The sequence below is a fragment of the Amblyraja radiata genome, chromosome 49, assembly GCF_010909765.2.
Source record: "Amblyraja radiata isolate CabotCenter1 chromosome 49, sAmbRad1.1.pri, whole genome shotgun sequence".
Taxonomy (NCBI): domain Eukaryota; kingdom Metazoa; phylum Chordata; class Chondrichthyes; order Rajiformes; family Rajidae; genus Amblyraja; species Amblyraja radiata.
In genome coordinates, this window is record NC_046004.1 from 2,971,314 (window position 1) to 2,991,701 (window position 20,388).

General features: G+C 44.5%; 1 protein-coding gene across 1 annotated transcript; it reads right to left on the minus strand.

Annotated features, from left to right (window-relative positions):
• Positions 1 to 2,762: 2,762 nt before the first annotated feature.
• On the minus strand, positions 2,763 to 3,587 carry LOC116968980 (probable G-protein coupled receptor 139). Its single transcript, XM_033015960.1, has one exon. It carries the CDS (start codon positions 3,585 to 3,587, stop codon positions 2,763 to 2,765), a length of 825 nt encoding a protein of 274 aa, XP_032871851.1.
• Between the last annotated feature and the right edge of the window lie 16,801 nt (positions 3,588 to 20,388).

A 20,388-nucleotide genomic window follows, 5' to 3' on the forward strand; every position in this document is an offset into this window, starting at 1 on the left:
TGTTTTCACACAGAGAGCGGTGAATCTCTGGAACTCCCTGCCACAGAGGGTAGCCGAGGCCAGTTCATTGGCTATATTTAAGAGGGAGTTAGATGTGGCCCTTGTGGCTAAGGGGATCAGAGGGTATGGAGAGAAGGCAGGTACGGGATACTGAGTTGGATGATCAGCCATGATCATATTGAATGGCGGTGCAGGCTCGAAGGGCCGAATGGCCTACTCCTGCACCTAATTTCTATGTTTCTATGTTTCTAAAGAGCTTTGGGCCCAGCAGCGATAGCAGAGGGACACCACTGTCACTGGCCTCTAGTCCGCGAACCAACTTTCCAGCAACACCGTCTGTTCCGTTTTCCATGATGCCAATGTACCCTCCAGTCGGCTAGGTTTCCCTGGAGTCTATGCGATCTAACGTCTCAGAGTAGATCACGACACGGACTCTCATCAAAAGCCTTGCTGAAATCCATGAAAGGTAGCGTCTGCAGCTCAGTCGTCATCCCGTTTTTTGGTTATATTTTCACAAAAGTCAACAGGACTCGGGAAACACGGTGTTCCACGTACAATACCATGGCGACTATCCCTAATCACCCTTGTCTATCTGAATGCATACATATCGTATCCAGTTACTTGCCTACCACAGATGTTACACTAACTGGACTATAGTTCCCAGGCTTTTCCTTGCAGCCCTTCTTAAATTGCGATACAAACATTAACCACCAGTCTTCCGGCATCTCACCCCATTTAATTCTGATGTATATAACTAAGGCATGACATTTATTCTCTGGCTTTCGACCGCGTCCTCAGATCTATCTGATCAAACCCAGGAGATATGTCTACCTTCAGACGCCTTAATTACTCCTCGACCGTAATATCGACTGCCCTCAAGACACTGCCATTGGCAGCCCCCAAGATTTACAGTTGTTGCTGCTTTCTCTACGGTTAAAACAGAGGAGGAGAAATACTCAATGAGGACATTGGCCATCTTTGCTTTGGTTTTTCTGGGACCATATTCTCTTTCCAGTTACCAATTTTCCCTTAATTACCACACACATTATTTTGATGTTGCTTGATATTATCTGCTAACGTTATCTCCCGCCCCCTTTTTGCCCTCCTGGTTTCTTTATTAAGTCTGTTCGTCAGTTACCAAATTTCCTTGAGGAATATACATGATGCCAGCTCCCTCCCTATACCCGTCCCATGCCTCCTTCATTTTCCTGACCAGAGCCTCAGTTTCTCTCATCACTCATGCTCACCTGTCTTTCCCTTCCGTATAACAGTCACATGCATGCCCTGAACTCCAGTTATCACACCATTAAAGCATCCCATGATTTGGACGCTCCTATGCTTGTAAAAACCTAGTCGGATCAATTTGTGTCAGTTCCTGTCTGTGGGTACCATCAAAGTTGCGCCTGCCCCAATTCAGAATTTTAACTCGCGGGCCTGCCATGTCGTTACCTACAGTTATCTCAAAGCTGATAACAAACTGGACTGGTCTGTCAACTCTGACTCCCTCTACAAAAAAGGCCAGAGCAGACTATTTTTCCTCAGAAGGCTCAAATCCTTCAATGTGTGTAATGAGATGCTGCACATGTTTTACAACACTGTGGTTGCAAGTGTTATTTTCTACGCTGTTGTCTGCTGGGGCAACAGCATTAGTGCAAAAAACAACAAGAAGCTGGGCAAACTGGTTAAACGAGCTAGCTCAGTGCTGGAGCGGAGAGTAGACTCTGGGATGGATGAGCTTGAGAGGCGTATGAGGCAGGTTATCCTGAAAAACCCCGGGCATCACCTCCATGTAATTCTGGAGAGTCAAAAGAGCACTCGGAATAACAACCGGCTCATTTCCCTGCCCTGTAGAACGGAGCGGTTCAGGAGATCCTTCACCCCTGCAGCCATTATATTTTATAATTCGGACCGCTAGGCTGTAAGTGGCTGCATTTTGCAATTTTTAATTTTAAATTGTTAATTATTGGTCTTTTTAAGTATTTATTGCTCTCAGGTAGTGTCCACATTGTATTCTATGTATTTTCTGTCTGCGTTCGTTTTGAATCTGTGGGTTTGTTGGTTGGGGGCTTCTGGACATCTGAATTTCCCTGAGGGGATCAATAAAGTATTTATTATCATTATTATTAATATGACAGTGGTCGCTGGTCCCAACAGAGTCGACCAAGAACACATTAGTCATTATCGTTTCCAATTTCCGAATAATGTCCAACTGTCCACCTTATTGTAATGCACTGATTTTAATTTGACACATTGGGAATTGAGGATTGAAAATTTGATGATATTGTTCGATGCCAATGGTTATGTTTCAATGTAGTGCACAGATCGATGTGAATCATTGGTTATAGTAGTGGTTTATTATCGCCACGGGATACATGTTTGCGTGACATCCGGTTATGTCATACAATTCATGGGTACCATCAAACCAAAAATAAATACAATAGGTCGTGCGAAGAGAAAGATCAACAGCGCGGGAAATAATGCTACATCGTTACAATGTTACATAAAACAGAGAAAGTACGCATTATTTATATGCAGAGACCACATCGGGGCAATACCCTCAGCGGGGCAAGATGCAGCGGACCAATGCTGTAAGAGGCTTTGTTGTTCATGTCCTCTGATCGTTTGGGGTCGCGACCAAACGTTATAAACTATGGTCTTCCGTTCAACTTCCGTTCTGGAAGGAACAGGAGACACGGGATAGTGCGTATTAATGAGGGGAATATACAGAATGGCGGCGTTATATTCGAACTCCAATATTCGGCTCACTGCCGCGTCCTTTTCGTGGGTTTCGTAAAAAAATGAATAAGACTTTTCATCCCGTTCTTCAGCTCCTGTCTAAATTTACTTTGGGTCATTGCATAGATACAAGTATTGGCGCAGGAGCTGACCCGAATGAGCAAGACCCCCACCTCATTGGCAATATTCGAGGGGCTTGTGAGATCCGAGCCCACAAAATTAATAGTAATTCGGGTACAGATGAAAGTTACCGCTCCCGTGGTCCACAGTAATATGGAGGTTCCCGACACCGTGAAGAGTAAGACAATAGACTTACGCCGATTCTCCGACTCAGTGTCCTTGCCATCATGTCCCTTTAAGCGCCGGCGGACTCTGCTGGCCGCTATGATGTTGTTGACCGTCAGCCCGTTCAGAAGCAGGATTAGGACGAAAGGGAGTAAGGAGAGAGAAATGTTACACATCCATGAAAAAATAACCCACCCGATGGAGGTGAAGTAGGCGGGTTTGGGCCGGCACCCCCAGTTCACATTGTCCATGGTGAAGCGTGGCTCGTACATAAAGTAAAATGGGATGTATTTTAAGCAGCTCAGCGCACACAGGGACACAATGACCACGGCGGCCGTCTTATCCGTGCAATAGGTGAGTCTCAGCTTCGGGCAGCAAATGCTGACAAAACGGTCAAAGGTGAAGGATAATGTTAACCATACGGAATAGTCCAGTGTAAGGATGCGCAGGTACACATACGAAGGGCACACCGTGCTGCGGATGAAGAAGGCGTTGGGGTTATAGTAGACATAGATTCCTTGGAGCAACACTTGAAAGAAGATGACGAGCAGATCGGACATTGCCATCGACACCATGTAACGGGTGATACCTTTGGAAAGTCCGCATTTTCCCCGGTACAGGATCGCAGCCGTCACCACGTTCGCTGGAAATAGATAGATTGATAGATAGAGAGAGAGCGAGAGAGAGATGAGAGAGAGCGAGAGAGCGAGAGTGCGAGAGAGCGAGAGAGAGAGAGAGAGAGAGAGAGAGAGCGAGCGAGAGAGAGAGAGAGAGAGAGAGAGAGAGAGAGAGAGAGAGAGAGAGAGAGAGAGAGAGAGAGAGAGAGCGAGCGAGAGAGAGAGAGAGAGAGAGAGAGAGAGAGAGAGAGAGAGAGAGAGAGATAGAGAGAGAGAGAGAGAGAGAGAGAGAGAGAGAGAGAGAGAGGGGGGGGGGGGGGGTGGAGAGCTTACATTATGCATCCTTCACCGTCTCTCTTAACCGCTGCATCTGCCTTTCATGTTGGCCCGGCCGCAGCATTATAATTTAAGGACCTATCTCCGTGTCTCCAACTCTGTATCAATATTCCCTTTCTTCCCTTCAACCCTCGCTGCAATCGAAACATGTTGACATTCGAATTAATATTCACAACCTTCTTTAAAATGCCTCTTTACCCTTTCCTCTTCGTGACCTCATCGACTGCTCCAGACATACTCCCTGCAGATTTCCACTGCCCACCAACACGATCCTGTTTCTAATGCCCTATATTCTCCAATAAGTCGTTTCACGTGCATTTTTCTTCTTTCCTCCGTTACGAGCAGCATGAAGTTATTGCCTCTGCTGATGTTTTGACCATCTGCCCGACTGGTCATTTCCCTGTGATTTTTGGTTCTGCCTGGTGAAGGTTTTCAGAAACGGATTTGTTTAATTCATTTTGCCAACACCCTATGTTGTTGCTTTTGCGTTCGAGATGCATGTGTTGGCATCAATTTATTATCGTCACGCATACCGAGATACAGTGGAAGGCTTGGTGTTCACGTCATTCACAAGTACAACAAGTAGTAAGAAATAATCCATATCTCTCTACATAAAGGAGGGTTATGCCGTTATAGTGTTACCGTTACCGAGAAAGTGCAGATATAAACCATACATACGCCACAATGAGGTGGGTCAGAAGGTCCGAACTTTATCTTATCTTTTGAGAAGTCGTCTGCTCGCAGCGGAGTAGAAGCTGTTTCTGAATCCACATTTGGTGGTCCGCATTGTCAAGCTATGTGTTTTCTTCGCAATAGGAGTGAGGAAAAGAAGGGATGACTTGGGCGCGAGTGGTCCTTGATTATTTTGGGTAGTTTCCAGAAAGTGCGTGAACTGTAGATGGAGTTGGTAGTGAGGCTGGACTGTGCGACGAAGTGGGCGAATACACAAATCCATTAACATTATTGCGGTCATAGGTAGAGTTGTTTCCAAACCAAACTGTGATGCATCCTGATAGGATAAACACAGCAAGCTACCGCAAATAGAACAAGGCAACTATCCCATAACATCCTTATCATATTGGCGAAACAGGAAGGTGACAGAAAAGTCCCTCCTCTCGCCCTCTTTAACCCTTTTCCTATTGAATCAACGAAATATGTTCCATGCACCATTTCGGATTAAAATCACGGCACCGCCCCAGTGCAACGGTCTTCCAGCACTGTACGAAATGACAACGTGATACAGAGCACAGAACTTTCAAGATCGAGTAGACCTTGCTGATGCAGCAGCGCCGTTGCTTCCACTTGTGAGCGGATTTGAGGGGCTGTTAATATTTGCTGCTAAATACCCTTCCATATAAAGTGTAAAGAGCTTCTCACCAAGCACGGGATGGCATTGGGCACTCACCCCAACACCCATGTCCAAAGTCCGTCAGTTCCCCAGAGCCGCTGACTCGAATAGTCTGGGTTGGAACATATACCAGCTATTCTGTGTAGTAACTTGGGTAACTCGCTGGATGTGGACCAGGAAATTTTACCCTAATAGGAAGTAAGCGGCATTATGACAGACTCCGAATTCATTACAAGCTAACTCGGGGCTGATGGAGGCTCCTATAAGAGATGAACCGCAAAGCCGTAAGGACAGAGGACAACGGAGGCAGCGAAGCTGACGACAGCCAACGGCAACAGCGCACGGAAAGAATCGATGAAAACGACATGAGCACACAGAGCCCTCGATACCGTTGAAACGGAGCAGCAACACATTGAAGGACAGGACTGCGGATTGGCGTTAGAGTTTGGGAACTCTTTGAGTGCTTTTCATAGAGAAGGATCTCCTATCATCCGATTAAATCGCGCTACTTTTACAACTAGTTTATCTATCTATTGTACTTGGCTTCATTTGATTGCATTTATGTACAACATTATCGGATCGGATAAGGTGTAAAACCAAAATGTTCACTGTACATCTGTACACATGACAATAGTAAACCGAAAGCTAAAATGTCCGCACTTACCAGGGATTCCATACGCCGCCATAATCGGATAGAAGATCTCCTTCACGTACAGAATCGGAGCCCGTCCCATTCTAAGCGTAGCAGTGTCGGCAGGAATCACAGGGACTGTGGATCAAAGATCGCGGCTCCAATCCTCTTTAATATCCGCCCCAAATCCCCAGAGGGAACGCACGATGACAAAACAATGGAATTAGTCACAGACATTTTAACAAACATTTCCACACAAATTAAGCCATTCGGTTATTGCTCGATGTAAAACAGTCTTGGAGGCCACTGATTCATTACTGACCCGTCTCTTGATCAAAGATAAATGTGATGGACTGTCTATGTCGGCAATTGCTTTTTCATTCACCAGGCGAAAGGATGTTAATTCAGTTTAAAATTGGGAAATCATAAATATATTCAGCGCTATTATGTATTTTTATCGAGAGCAAAGGGAATGGAGCGCATCACAATAGGTTTCCCGGATCTTTGCTCTTGTAATATGAATGCGTAACCTTGAAAATTGCCCAACGGACCTTGAAGTCAGCGGTTGGTGTTACTGAATAATTCCATGTCGGCATTTCAATTCACAATACAATGCAAGTTGCAATCTTGCTGCAAATAATGTAATAGGTTTATTTTCAGTAGTTCTCTTATTGCATAACGGATACCTATTTCACATATACAACAAAATTGAGCTGAACATAAACACATACCTGTATATTGGAAATCTTAAAGGGACGAACACAACAAATGTCTGGAAATATTCAGCATGTGTATGCATTTATTGAGAGAGTAAACGTTCAACATTCAGACTGCTAACTTTTCATCAGATTCAAAGGAAATGCAATACGATAAACCAGATGCATTGAGTATACAAGTTAGTAAGTCATAATCCAGTTCTCTATGACGTTCGTTCGGCCACATTTGGAGTGTAGCCTGCAGTTCAATTGGCTCCGATACAAGAAGGACGTGAAGAGTTTGAGAAGACGCAGACGAGGTTTAACGGAATGTTTCCGGAATTAGAGGGTATCAGCTGCAACGAGAGATTGGGCAGACGGTAATTGTTTTCACTGGAACCCCGCAGGTTGAGGATAGATGGGCAGATGTGGATGGTACAGTCAGGTGATTCTTTCTTCCAGAGATAGCGATCAATGGCCATAATTCTTTCAGTTTTAAGGTGGTTATGGAAAAGATAAACTTATTCCCAAGTTAACTTGTAAATTGTGGAAAGGATAATTTATGATGGCATCATACAGGGAACCTGCAAGTATTGATTCGAAGTGCAGGAAGGAACTGTAGATGGTAAACAATGATCCACATCTTCGCTCAGTCCGCCTTGGTCCACGTGATCTTCCACTAGGCAAACACTTTAACTCCACTTTCCATTCCCATATTGATCTTTCGGTCCTGGGCCTCCACTGTCAGCGTGAGGCCAAACTCACCTTGGAGGAACAACACCTCATATTTCGCCTGGGCAGTTTATAACACAGCGACATGAATATGGATTCCTCTAACCTCGAGTAAAGCTTGCATCCCCTCTCTCTCCGTCCCTCCTCCACCCTAGTCGTCGGCTAGTTTCACTGTCGTCTTGTTGCTGTTTACTGGGTGCATACTTCGTAATCATCTACCCCACAGACAAGAATGGGCCATTGTGGTCTCCACCTCTCAGTTATCATCGTTGCTGTTTGCATATTTTCCATTCATATGTTCTAGGTGCTGTCTATATCTCTCGTTTCACCCGACTCTCAATCTGAAGAATAGTCTCGACCGAAACTTCCCTTTCTGCAGAGATGCTGGCTGACGCTGAATTACTTCAGAGTTTTGTGTCGAATATTGATTAGAAGATGCTTGTAAAAGTGAGATAACAGGGTCCGGGGTCAGCAAGTAACAGTGTAGGCCAGTGTAGGCTGGAAGAAAAAACTCCAGCTGACATGGGATACTGAAGTTCTGGTTAGGATCACTATATTAGTATATGGAAATTGGATCAATTTCACCCCTTGCTGCAGGAGTGCATTTAGGAAAAGGAATTCAGGAGTGCAAGTGGGACGACAGGCATGCTTGCCCGATAAGGTATTAGGGAATCTAAAGACATTCAGCGAGGAAATTACGAGCCAATAGTTTGTATATTCGACAATAGACAATAGACAATGGGTGCAGGAGTAGGCCATTTGACCCTTCCAGCTAGCATCGCCGTTCTATGTGATCATGGCTGATCCTCCCCAATCAGTACCCCGTTCCTGCCTTCTCCCCATATCCCCTTACACCGCTATATTTAAGATCCCTACCTAGCTCTCTCTTGAAAATATCCAGAAAACCGGCCTCCGCCGCCCTCCGAGGCAGCGAATTTCATTGACTCACAACTCTCTGTGAGAAAAAGAGTTTCCTCGTCTCTGTTCTAAATGGCTTACCCCTAATTCTTAAATTGTAGCCCTTGGTTCTGGACTCCCTCAACATCTGGAACATGGTTCCTGCGTCTAGCATGTCCAAACCCTTAATTATCTTATATGTTTCAATACGGTCGCCTCTCATCCTTCTAAACTTCAGAGTGTACACCCCAGCTGTCCATTCTCTCAGCATATGGCAGTCTCACCATCCCGGGAATTAACCTTGTAAACCTACGCTGCACTCCCTCAATAGCAAGAATGTCCTTCCTCAAATTAGGGGACCACAAACGCGCACAATACTCCAGGTGTGGTCTCACTGGGGCGCTGTACATCTGCAGAAGGACCTCTTTGCTCCTATATTCGATTCCTCTTGTTATAAAGGCCAACATTCCATTCGCTTTCTTCACTGCCTGCTGTACCTGCATGCTTACTGATGTACAAGGACTCCTAGATCCCGTTGTACTCCCCTTTTCTCAACTTGACTTCATTTAGATAGTAATCTGCCTTCCTGATTTTGATACCAAAGTGGATAACCTCACATGTATCCACATTAAACTTAATCTGGCATGAACATACTCACTCCCCCAACCTGTCCTAGTCACCCTGCATTCTCCTACCATCCCCCTCACAGTTCACACTGCCACCCAGCTTTGTGTCATCTGCAAATTTGCTAATGTTACTTTGAATCCCTTCATTCACATCATTGATGTGTATTGTAAATAGCTGCAGTCCCAGCACCGAGCCTTGCTGTACCCCACTAGTCACTGCGTGCCATTCTGAAAGGGACCCGTTAATCCCTACTCTTTGTTTTCTCTCTGCCAACCAATTTTCTATCCATGTCAGCACTCTACCCCAAATACCATGTGCACTAAATGTGCCCACTAATCTCCTATGCGGGACATTATCAAATGCTTTTTGAAAGTCCAGGCACACTACATGCACTGGCTCTCCCTTGTCCATTTTCCTCGTTACATCCTCAAAAAAAATCCAGAAGATTAGTCAAGCATGATTTCCCCTTCGTAAATCCATACTGACTCGGACCGATCCTGTTACCGCTATACAAATGTGCCGCTATTATCATCTTTTATAATTGACTCCAGCAACTTCCTCACCACCGATGTAAGGCTAACTGGAGGAGGGAGGAGTGGGTGGGGGGGGGGGGGGGGGGGGGACGGGCAGAGGATAGAGCGCGGTGATTGGAGGAGGGAGACGTGGCACAGACCTGCGCTTCATCTGCAACCAGGATGATCCCGTCCGGCTCTCCGGCGCTGTCCTGTCCCCTCACGAGCCCCCCCCCCCCCCCCCCCCCGCGGGTGGCCAGCGAAGTTGGCAGCAAAGATCCTCCGCTATAGGATCTTTGGTCGGGAATCAGACTGGCCAGCGCAGAGAAGCAGCGCTAAGCCCAGCTAACTCTGCCTGTCCCGCCAGGTGAGCTTACAACCCTTCCTGAACATGCGGGAAATATGGCCAGCGCGGAGAAGCAGCGCTCGTGTCCCGTCAGTCCAGACAGGGCTGTAGTTAACCCGGTGAGACAGGCGGTTGAGCTGCATTTAGCGCTGGATTGAGCCTCCGAAGCCTCGCGCGCGTGTGTGTGTGTGTGTGTGCGTGTGCGCATGCGTGCTTGGCCGCCAGAAAATTGTGTCCCCCGTCCCCTCCATGTTTATATAGCGTGTTCCGCTCTTGCTTGCGCTCACACGAGTCCACGGCGATCAACGATTCACGCAGAGTAACACCGTTCTACACACACTGGGGTCAATTTATATTTTTCCGGAAGCCAATTAACCGACAAACCTGCATGTCGTTGGAGTATGGGGGAAACCGGAGCACCAGGTTAAAAACGTACGCAGAGCATGGGGAGAAGGTACAAACTCCGTACAGGCAGCACCAGGATTCAGGATCGAACCCGTGCCTCGGGTGCTGCGAGGCAGCAACTATACCGCGGCGCCCCCTAGTGTTTAACCAATTGAAGACTTACGGGGATGAGCTCATCTTTGCTCCTCTCACCCTCACCATAAAGCCATGTCCTCCATTCCGTGCCATTTCTCTTGGTAAGAAGGATTTGCGTGTTTACCCTATATGTACATCTCATAATTGTATATACTTCTATCAGACCCCAGCTTTCAACTGCATAGAAAACAATTCAAGTTGAAAGGTTTCAAAGGTTTCAAAAACTGGCGCCGTAATGGCACAGCTGGTAGGGCTGCAGGCTGATCGGACCCGGGACTCGAGTTCGACCCTGGCCTCTGGTGCTGTGTAGGCGGGTTTCATTCGGATACCCCGGTATTCGGTTTGCTCTCACATCCCTCGAACGTGTAGTTTGTAGTTTAGTTGGCCTCCTTAAATTGTCCCGAGTGTATAGTGAGTGGATGAGAAATTGGGGAACAGAGAACCCGTTTGAATGGGTGGTACATGGTCAGCGTGGACACTTAGGGCTGCAAAGCCAGTTTCCATGCTGTATCTCCAAACTGATCTATTTGTGACTGATTCACAAGTGCTTAGTGTCTCCGCTAAGCAATGCACCAAGGAATTGTACCCAGACATGGATTGTGCTGACCGAGAAGATATCGCTGTAGTGGGCTGGTATGTGTCATTATTCTTCATAGCGTACCAGCTTCTTACCTTTAGTTCTGTATCTATATTATGGTCTTCCTCCCAAAGAGCATCATCTCACCGCTTTCAAAATTACATTTCGCTTTCCATTGTTCTGTTCATTGTAGGAACTCAACAATATCGTTCTTTAGGTAGAACACGCTGCCCAATGTCAACAGCAGGACAAGCTCCACTAATGAGAGCAACTTGCGAACTTACGAGTCATGCCTCCTATATTGACAGTCGGGTTGTTAATGGAAATACCAGAGAATAAGTCTCAACGCGGAACCTTGACGTAACCCACTCGTCACAGACTTCCAATCGCACTAAATACCCTTGACCATCATCCTCCCTCTTTGTCACCAATCGAATTTGGGAACCAATTGTCCCTGTAGCCATGATTCCCGTGAGCTCTCACTTCGGAGCCACATAAAACAAGCGAAAGAACACTAAAAGCATACATGCAACACATACTAAAAAAACAAAAATGGGACAGACAGACTGTTGCCGAGGCAGCCATTGCTGGTGCCAACCGGTGGGCCAAGTTTGTCCATCCTCTCCTTGATATCACTGCCCTCTATATCGTGCATCATTCTGGTAAAACTCTTCAGTACTCTCTCCAAAAATCCACCATATACTCCTGCAACGAAGAGAACAGATTCGTAAACAGTCAATAGTTGGACAATAAAAGCAGCGAGGATCCCTCTTCAATGTGGAGAAAGCGTCACATTGCACGAAATTGGCCTTTCGTCCCAACGACCATGCCGACCAAGATGCTTTTCCTACGCCAGTCACGCCTGCCCGCGTTTGGCCCGTATCGCTCCAGAACTTTCCAATCCATGTACTGTACCTCACAAAATATCTTTTAAATGTGATCGTGATTGCAATCTGAAATTGTGTAAACAATTACTAAAGATCAGAAACATAACTGTTGCACAGTGGTGGCGTGGTGGAGCAGTTGGTAGAACATATTGCCTCACTGTGCCAGAGATTTGAGTTTTATCTTCATATCGGGTGATGCATGTGTGGATTCACCCTGTGAAACGCCGGCCTCCATCGGTTACTCCGGTTTTTCTTACATATCTCCCAAACCTGCAGGGTTTCTGGTTAATTGGCCTCTGTAAATTGTCCTTAGCACATGGGGACACTCCTTAGTGGATGGGAAATTGTTATGACGTATGAACGGGCGATCTATGATCAGCATTGACTCGCTGGTCTGTAGAATCTGTTTCCATGCGGTATCTCCAAACGGAAATATTGAGAGTTAGATTTACCAGTGTTCCGTGTCCCCACAAGGCCACGAACCAATGGAGTTGTGCAGATATGGGTTCTGGTGACCGGGTGACCCCCACTGCTGTGGTGGGCTGGCATGACCCACACTTTTATCAGAACAGACTAGCGTCCTATCTTTAGATCTGCATCTATGCATAGGGCTTGTTAATCCTCCCAAAGAGCACTATCTCAACTACTGCATGTTTACATTTCACGTCCCATTGTTCTGTCCATGAGGAACTCAGTTATATCATTGCTTTGGCAAGAACACCATGCTCATGCTCAACAGCACTACCAGCTCCGCCAAATAGAGTGAGTTACCAAATTACACCATTCTTCCTGTATTGACATCCAGTTTGTTATTAGAAATAGCAAAGGACAAACGATCCCTGACAAACCCCACTCGCAATAGACTTCCAATCGCAATAATAATACTTCGTCATCATTTCCCGTCTTCTGTCACCCATCGAATTGTGGATTTAATTGTTCCGTGGGCTCTCACTTCGTAAAACCATTCCCCCATGTGGGGTGATGTCAAAGACCTTACTGTAGTTCATAAAGACCAATCAGACGGCACTCATTATCACATCCGAGTTGAGGTGTCAGTGAGGTGGAAGGACAGTGCTGCCACTTCTAAAGAGGTCACCACCATCCCAGGCATGGACCTCCTACACTAACAAGTCTAACAACGGAGGAACAGTCCCCATCAGTTTCATCAAGCATATGCTTTAAAGAAATAGACAGTTAAAATTGTTAAATATTAAGTATTTTAACGATAATCGTACCGTACATATGCTATCAATTTCCCCCCACTACCCTTAAAGCTGCGTTCAGCAGTCCTTGGCATTTTTACACTTGGAAGAAGGTTTTTGCAGTCTACCCTATCCATGTTTCTCATAAATGTGTATGCTTCTATCAGGTCTTCCCTCAGCCTCTGTCGCTGCATGTAAAACAATTAAACTTCACCCAACTTCTCCTTATAGGTAATATCATCGTAACTAGGCATGATTCTGGTACGCCCTCGAAGGTCTCCACGCCCTCCATGTAAAGGGCCGAAAAGACGCGCTCAGAATCAACGGCTGGACTATACAAGGAGCGAGGGTCACTCTTGAACGGAGCCAAAGAGACACAGAGCAAGGAGACAGTTCCTTCGGCCTAATTTGACCATGCCGGACAAGACACCCAACTACGCCAGTCACAAATGCCCACATTTGGTCCATAATCCTCTAAAATGTTTGCATCCATGTACCTGTCCAAATGTCTTTTAATTTTCGTAGTACCTTCCTCAACTACCTCCACTTGCATCACGTTCCATATCCCCATTAGCGTCCGTGTGTAAAGGTTGTCTCTCAGCCCTCCTCTCAAAAACGTAAGACTTGTTTTGTGATTCCCATACGCTCTGTGTCCTTTTAAATCATGGCACTCTTTTCAGCTTAACCACCTCCATCCTACAGCGCGGGACGCGAGGGACTCGAAGAAGGCTTGTCTCATCTGATAAGAGGGTGAAAACAGTCCGCGGATGGTGGAGGCGGACTAAACGAATTAATATGTATTCGGTGCTAACATCTATACATACTCATTTTCACCGGGACCTCTCCGTACTTAACTGGAGCAAACAATACGGACACATTTATCTAAAGATGCTCAAATCTTGAGAAATACACACAGTGCTAGAGAATATTAGCGGGACAGGCAGGGACTGTGGAGGGAATCCATTCGCGATACTTCGGGCCGTGACTTCAGATGTCAAATTTTGAGAAAAACAAAACGTACTTGAGAAACGCTTCGGGTCGGACCCCTTCTCTGGAGGGAATGGACAAGCGACGTTCCGGGTCGGGACCCTGGTACGGTTTGTTCGTCAGAATAGAGAGAAGGGAGACGTCATGTTCGAACTCCAACTCACGATTCACTGTCTTGCCAGTTTAATGGGCTTAATAATGAAAAGAGTTAGAATCTTAATCCCATTCTTCACCTCCTGCCTGAACTTGCTTTGGGTCATTGCGTAGATAAAGGTGTTCGCGCAACAACTGACCCGAACGAGTAAGATTCCCACTTCTTTGGCGATGTTGGAGGGGTTCGTGTGATCCGCGCTCACGTGATTGACTGAGACCCGATTGCAGATCAAAGTTACCGTAGCCGTCGTCCAGAGTAATATGGAGGTGCCGGACACGGTGAAGAGTAATACGATGGACATACGCCGATTCTCCGTTGCGGTGTCCTTGCCTTCCAGTGACTTCAGGCGCCGGCGGACTCTGCTGGCCGCGATGATGTACCGGACCGTTAGCCCGTTCAGGAGTACGATGAGACCGAATGGGAGTAAGGAGAGAGAGACGCTACACATCCAGGTGAAAGCCGCCCACCAGATGGAGGTGAAGTAGTCGACTCTGGTCCGGCAGCCCCAGTTCACACTGTCCACGTGGAATCCTGGCTCGTACAAGTATTTAAAGGGGATGTACTTTAAACAGCTCAGCGCACACATGAAAACGATGACCGCTGCGGCCGTCCTATCCGTGCAATAGATGCGTCTCAGCTTCCGGCAGCAAATGCTGACAAAACGGTCAAAGGTGAAGGACACGGTTAACCAGACGGAATAGTCAATGGTAGCGGTCCGCAAGTGTATGTATGAAGAGCACATCGTGCTGAGGGAGAGGAAGGTTTTCACGCAACAACTGGTTGTTGTAAATGTAGATTTCTTTGAGCAGTACGTGAAAGATGACCACGATCAAGTCGGTCATTGCCATCGCCACCATGTAACGGGTGATTCCTCTGGTGAGACCGCACTTTCCCCGACACAGGATCGCAGCCGTCAACAGGTTCGCTGGAGGAAGAACAAATTACAGCGAAATATCGATTTTAAGTAGTGTCCGCGCCGATTATGCCGTTAAATTAATTTCCTAATACAGAACACTCGATAGCGTTGCGAAATACTGTAGCAGTGCACATTGAACGGTCTTACAGGGGATTCCCAACGCCGGCAGAATCGGATAGGCGATCGACCTCATGTACAGAGCCGGAGCCCGCTCCATTCCAGAAGACCTCGACAGCTCTCGCTGAAAAGCGAATTGAACAAGGTATGCGGTTTCCGTCCTCATTAATACCCGCGACCAATCCTCTAGTGTGTCCGCAGAGTGACAAAACAAAACATTAGTCACGGACATCTTAACAAAGATCTCCAGGTAATTCAAGCTCCTTATTGGAGCAGGCAGGGAAGGATTTTTTACTAACCCTTATCTCGATCCACATTGTAAGGTGAAGGACATTTGTTGTGGCGGAATTCGCTTCGTTAACTGAGAGGACAATGTGCTGGATGTCGGTGGATTTTTAACAGGAGGAAATCCAAAATATAAACCGCCCTTTTTCACATTTATTTCCGCGGAAAACGAAATAGGACATCGTTAAATCCAGGGAAAGGGAGAATGAATTTCACGTGCGGCTTTAACTTTGAAATCCCCTTTTGATATCGCCACCTTGTCTAAAATAAACCATGAATCTTTCTCCCAGCGATTTCATTGGCAATTTTGCATTGGATTCTCTCGTTTTGTGACGGATTAACTTCCATATGAACAGTGATAGATTGAGCTGAAAAGCACAACCTTGTAAACACATGAATAACACGAAGGAACAGTCCGGATCAGTTTCATCAACCATACGCGTTAAAGAACTGGACAGTTAAATGAGTTAAATACTAAGAATTTCAACGAAAAATTGTTTCATAATCTATTGATTTTATTCGAGCTAGCTAAATAAAGAGTCTGAAGAAGGGGCTGCGACTTCAAACGTCGACTATTCCTTGTACAGATGCTGCCTGACTCTGTGTCGTGTTCAGCCCAACAAAAACGGGGATAATGCCTCACCGACGCATATAATCTGCCCCCATACGGGTGCGCCGGGACTCTAACCACATCCCGGCGAGCAGCACAAAGCCTCCTCAGCGAGAGGAAGGCGCGTAACTTCATACGCAGTCCATCAATGTTCTCTTGTTCTTTACAACCAGGCACATAATTGACCATGGAATTAATTTTATAAAGGGCTGAGAACGGTTAGAATTCAATGTTTATAAATTGTTTGAGCCAACAGACTTTGTTGGCCCGATGCTAAACGTCCCCTGTCCATTCCATCCACAGATGCTGCCTGACCCGCTGCCTGACCCCTGACCCGTTGTGTTTTGCTCATCTTTTGCAGTAAACTGCGTTGACTTTAATTCCAAACTGACTGAGTGTCAATGGTTTTATTTCAATCCAGCGCACAGGCCAGATCGAGTAAATGTTGTGGAGTTATGCGGAAATAGTTGGGTACTGACAGAGGCCTTGGCGTTCGGGGAGGAAACAAGCAACGCCCGTGTAAAAAAAAATCCCATTCCCCGTACATCTACAAAAAAGCAAAGAGCGGTTTAAAATACGTTGGTGGGGAGCGGTGTCGAGGGGGTGGGGGGGGGGGGGGGGCAGCTATAGAATGTACACTGCTCTAGGCCGGTCGCCCCAGTTCAATTGAAAGGGGATGCATTTTAAGCAGCTCAGCGCACACATGGACACAGTGGCGACGGCGGTCGTGCTATCCGTGCAATTGATGAATCTCAGTCTGTTCATGCGAGTATTGCCATCATCCTCGTAAACATTCTCTGCACTCTTTCCAGCTCAATAACATAGAAACATATAAAATAGGTGCAGGAGAAAGCCATTCGGCACTTCGAGCCTGCACCGCCATTCAATATGATCATGGCTGATCATACAACTCAGTATCCTGTACCTGCCTTCTCTCCATACCCCCTGATCCCTTTAGCCACAAGAGCCACATCTAACTCCCTCTTAAATATAGGCAATGAACCGGCCTCAACTACATTCTGTGGCAGAGAATTCCAGAGATTCGCCACTCTATGTGTTAAAAATGTTTTTCTCATCTCAGTCCTAAAAGATGTCCCCTTTATCCTTAAACTGTAACCCCTTGTCCTGGACTTCCCCAACATCGGGAACAATCTTCCTGCATCTAGCCTCTCCAACCCCTTAAGAATGTTGTAAGTTTCTATAAGATCCCCCCGGAAAAAATTGATGGGTAATGAAAGGGGGTGTGTGTTCATGTCCATGGATCATTGAAGTTTAGGATAGATGGACACGCCCTGCCACGGAGACCGCATATGCAGAGGCCTGCCCTTGCACCGCACATCTGCTTTACCTTGTGCGCCGTAAAGGCATATCCTCTACTCCTTGACATTCCCCCTCTGGGAATAATGTTCTGAATATCTACCCTATAATAAATGTATATATTCTGTCTGGTTTCCCTTTAGCCTGTGTCACTGGAACGCCTTCGCACTCTCCCTGCAAAGGGGAGATCACAGCTGCACACATTTAAACATTGGAGTATAATGGTGCGACGCTAAATAGCGGAGGGTGGGGGCAGATTGAACACGCTAGGAGATATTCCGGGATAAAAAAACTATGATAACTCCTTTTGAATTAGATCGTTCCGGCAAAAAGCGGGTTGAAAGAAAGTAGATACAAAGAACTGCACATACTGGAATCTCGAGCAAAACCACAAATTGCAAGAGGAACTCAATGGGTCAGGCAGCATATGTGGAGGGAATATGGGGAGGGCGACGTTTCGGGTTGGGACCCTTACCCAGAACGGAGTGATTTTTGTTTTTTGTTTTTTTGTTTTGTTTATTTTATTAGAAGTTGATACAGTACAAAACAATACAGTGGCACCTAATTTTAGGTGCCAACTATGTCATACCGTAATCCATTCTATGTACAACCTCTAGTTTTATGTTATGAGTAGGCAAGACAAGAAAAAGAAAACAATAGAAAGGGGAAAGAGTGGAAAAATAGATGGTAGAGAGTAGAAAAATGTGAAGTGAAGTGAAGAAAAAAATAAAAATAAAAAAATAAAATAAAAAAGAAAAGGTGGAAAGTAGAAATAGAAGAAAAGGCCCCTTAAAAGAGAATTTTTCAAATCTATATTCGGAGATGTAGATCTATCCACGTCATGAACTGAAATCAGCAATCCTTATGGTACCGCTGCATCACATGATTCCAAAAAGTCGATGAAAGGAGACCAACTCCTTAAGAATTGGTCATATTTATCTATTAGTCGGAGTCTCATTTCTTCAAGGCGTGCTATGTCCATCATATTCCTAATCCACATTTTAACAGTTGGTATGGTTGTATTTTTCCAAAATTTAAGTATCAATTTCTTTCCAATTATTAACCCATAATTAAAAAAAACATTTTGGTCTTTATTTAAATTGGTATCTTCTCCTATTATTCCAAATATAATCCATTCCATTTTGGGTTCTATTCTTGACTTGAAGAGCTTTGTAAATATATCAAATATATCACTCCAAAATTTATTCAACTTTGTACATCCTACAAATGAATGTGTTAAATTAGCGTTTTGAAACAAACATTTATCGCATCTGGGAGAGACGTTTGGATAAAATTTATTCAACCTCGTTTTTGAATAATATAGTCTATGTAATAATTTGAATTGAATTAAATTATGTCTTGTATTAATAGAACAGTTATGTGTATTCATCAAATACTTTTCCCATCTATCCTTCGAGATCTTTATCATTAGCTCATGTTCCCAATCTTCCCTTAGTGCTTCTGTTGAGGGTGGTTCTCTATCTAATATATTATTATAAAAGTATGAAATTAATTTTTGTGAATCAGCCTTAATATTCATTGCTTCTTCTAAAGGGTCTAAAAATATAGTTTGAAATCTATGTATATATTTCTTCATAAAGTCACATACCTGTATATATTTAAAATATTGATTATCCTTCAATTTAAATTTTAATTTTAATTGTTGAAATGATAACAGTTTACCCAATTCATACATATCCCCTACTTTCCTAATCCCCAGTCTATCCCATTGTTGATATGTGTTGTCGATGAGAGAAGGTTTGAATGCGGGGTTGTTCGATAGTGGGGTTAGTACTGATAAATTATTTAATTTCAAGGATACTTTTATTTGTTTCCAAATTCTTATTATATTGTGAATAATTGGGTTCTTCTTGTATATTATACTATTCAATTTTATCGGTGAGAGCAGGATCGTTCCTATATCGTGCGGATAGCACTCCTCTTTCTCCATTTTTATCCACTCCAACTGCTGAGTGGAACTATCCAGCCAGTACATTATGTTCTTAATATGCACTGCCCAGTAGTAATACATAAAGTTAGGTAATGATAAACCCCCAACTTCTTTAGATTTGCACAAATGCTTTCGTTGAATTCTATGTGTTCTGTAATCCCATATAAAATTAGTGACAGTGGAATCTAGTTTTTTGAAAAAATATTTTGGAATATATATTGGGATCGCTTGAAACAAATATATTAATTGTGGTAAGGAAGTCATTTTTATAGCGTTGATTCTACCTATCAATGAGAGCGGAAGTGTTTTCCAAAATTTAATCATATCATTCAGTTTATTTAATAGTGGTATAAAATTGGCACTAAATAATGATTTGTGTCTTCTTGTAATTTGAATACCCAGATACTTGAATTTTTCTGTTGCAATTTTGAAGGGGAATTTTAGTAAGTGTCTCGAATCCTGTGGTTTTAAAGACATAATTTCGCTTTTATCCCAATTTATTCTATATCCTGAAAAAGAGCCGAATTCCTCAATTAGTGTTAATAAGGTGGGTATACTCGTTTGTGTATTAGTAATATATAAAAGAATATCATCAGCATATAGTGAAATTTTATTCTTTGAATCCTTAGTGTTATATCCGTGAATATTCGGGTGATTTCTAATCCTTTCGGCCAACGGTTCTATCATAAGGGCAAATAGCAATGGTGATAAGGCACACCCTTGCCTATTACCCCTTGATAAGTAAAATTTTGGAGATAGCGTATTGTTAGTTGATATTCTTGCCGTAGGCCTATCGTAAAGTAGTTTAACCCATCTAATAAAATTCTCTCCCATATTGAATTTTTGGAGTACCTTGTATACATACTGCCATTCTACTTGATCAAATGCCTTCTCTGCATCCAGCGTGACAACTGAAATATCTTCATTGTCCTCATTATGAGAGTACATTATATTGAAAAGCCTTCTCAAATTATTAAATGATTGTCTTTTGGGTATAAATCCCGTTTGATCCGTATTTATTAAATTGTTAATATAAATATATAGCCTTCTAGCTAGAATCTTTGCTAAAATTTTCTGATCCGT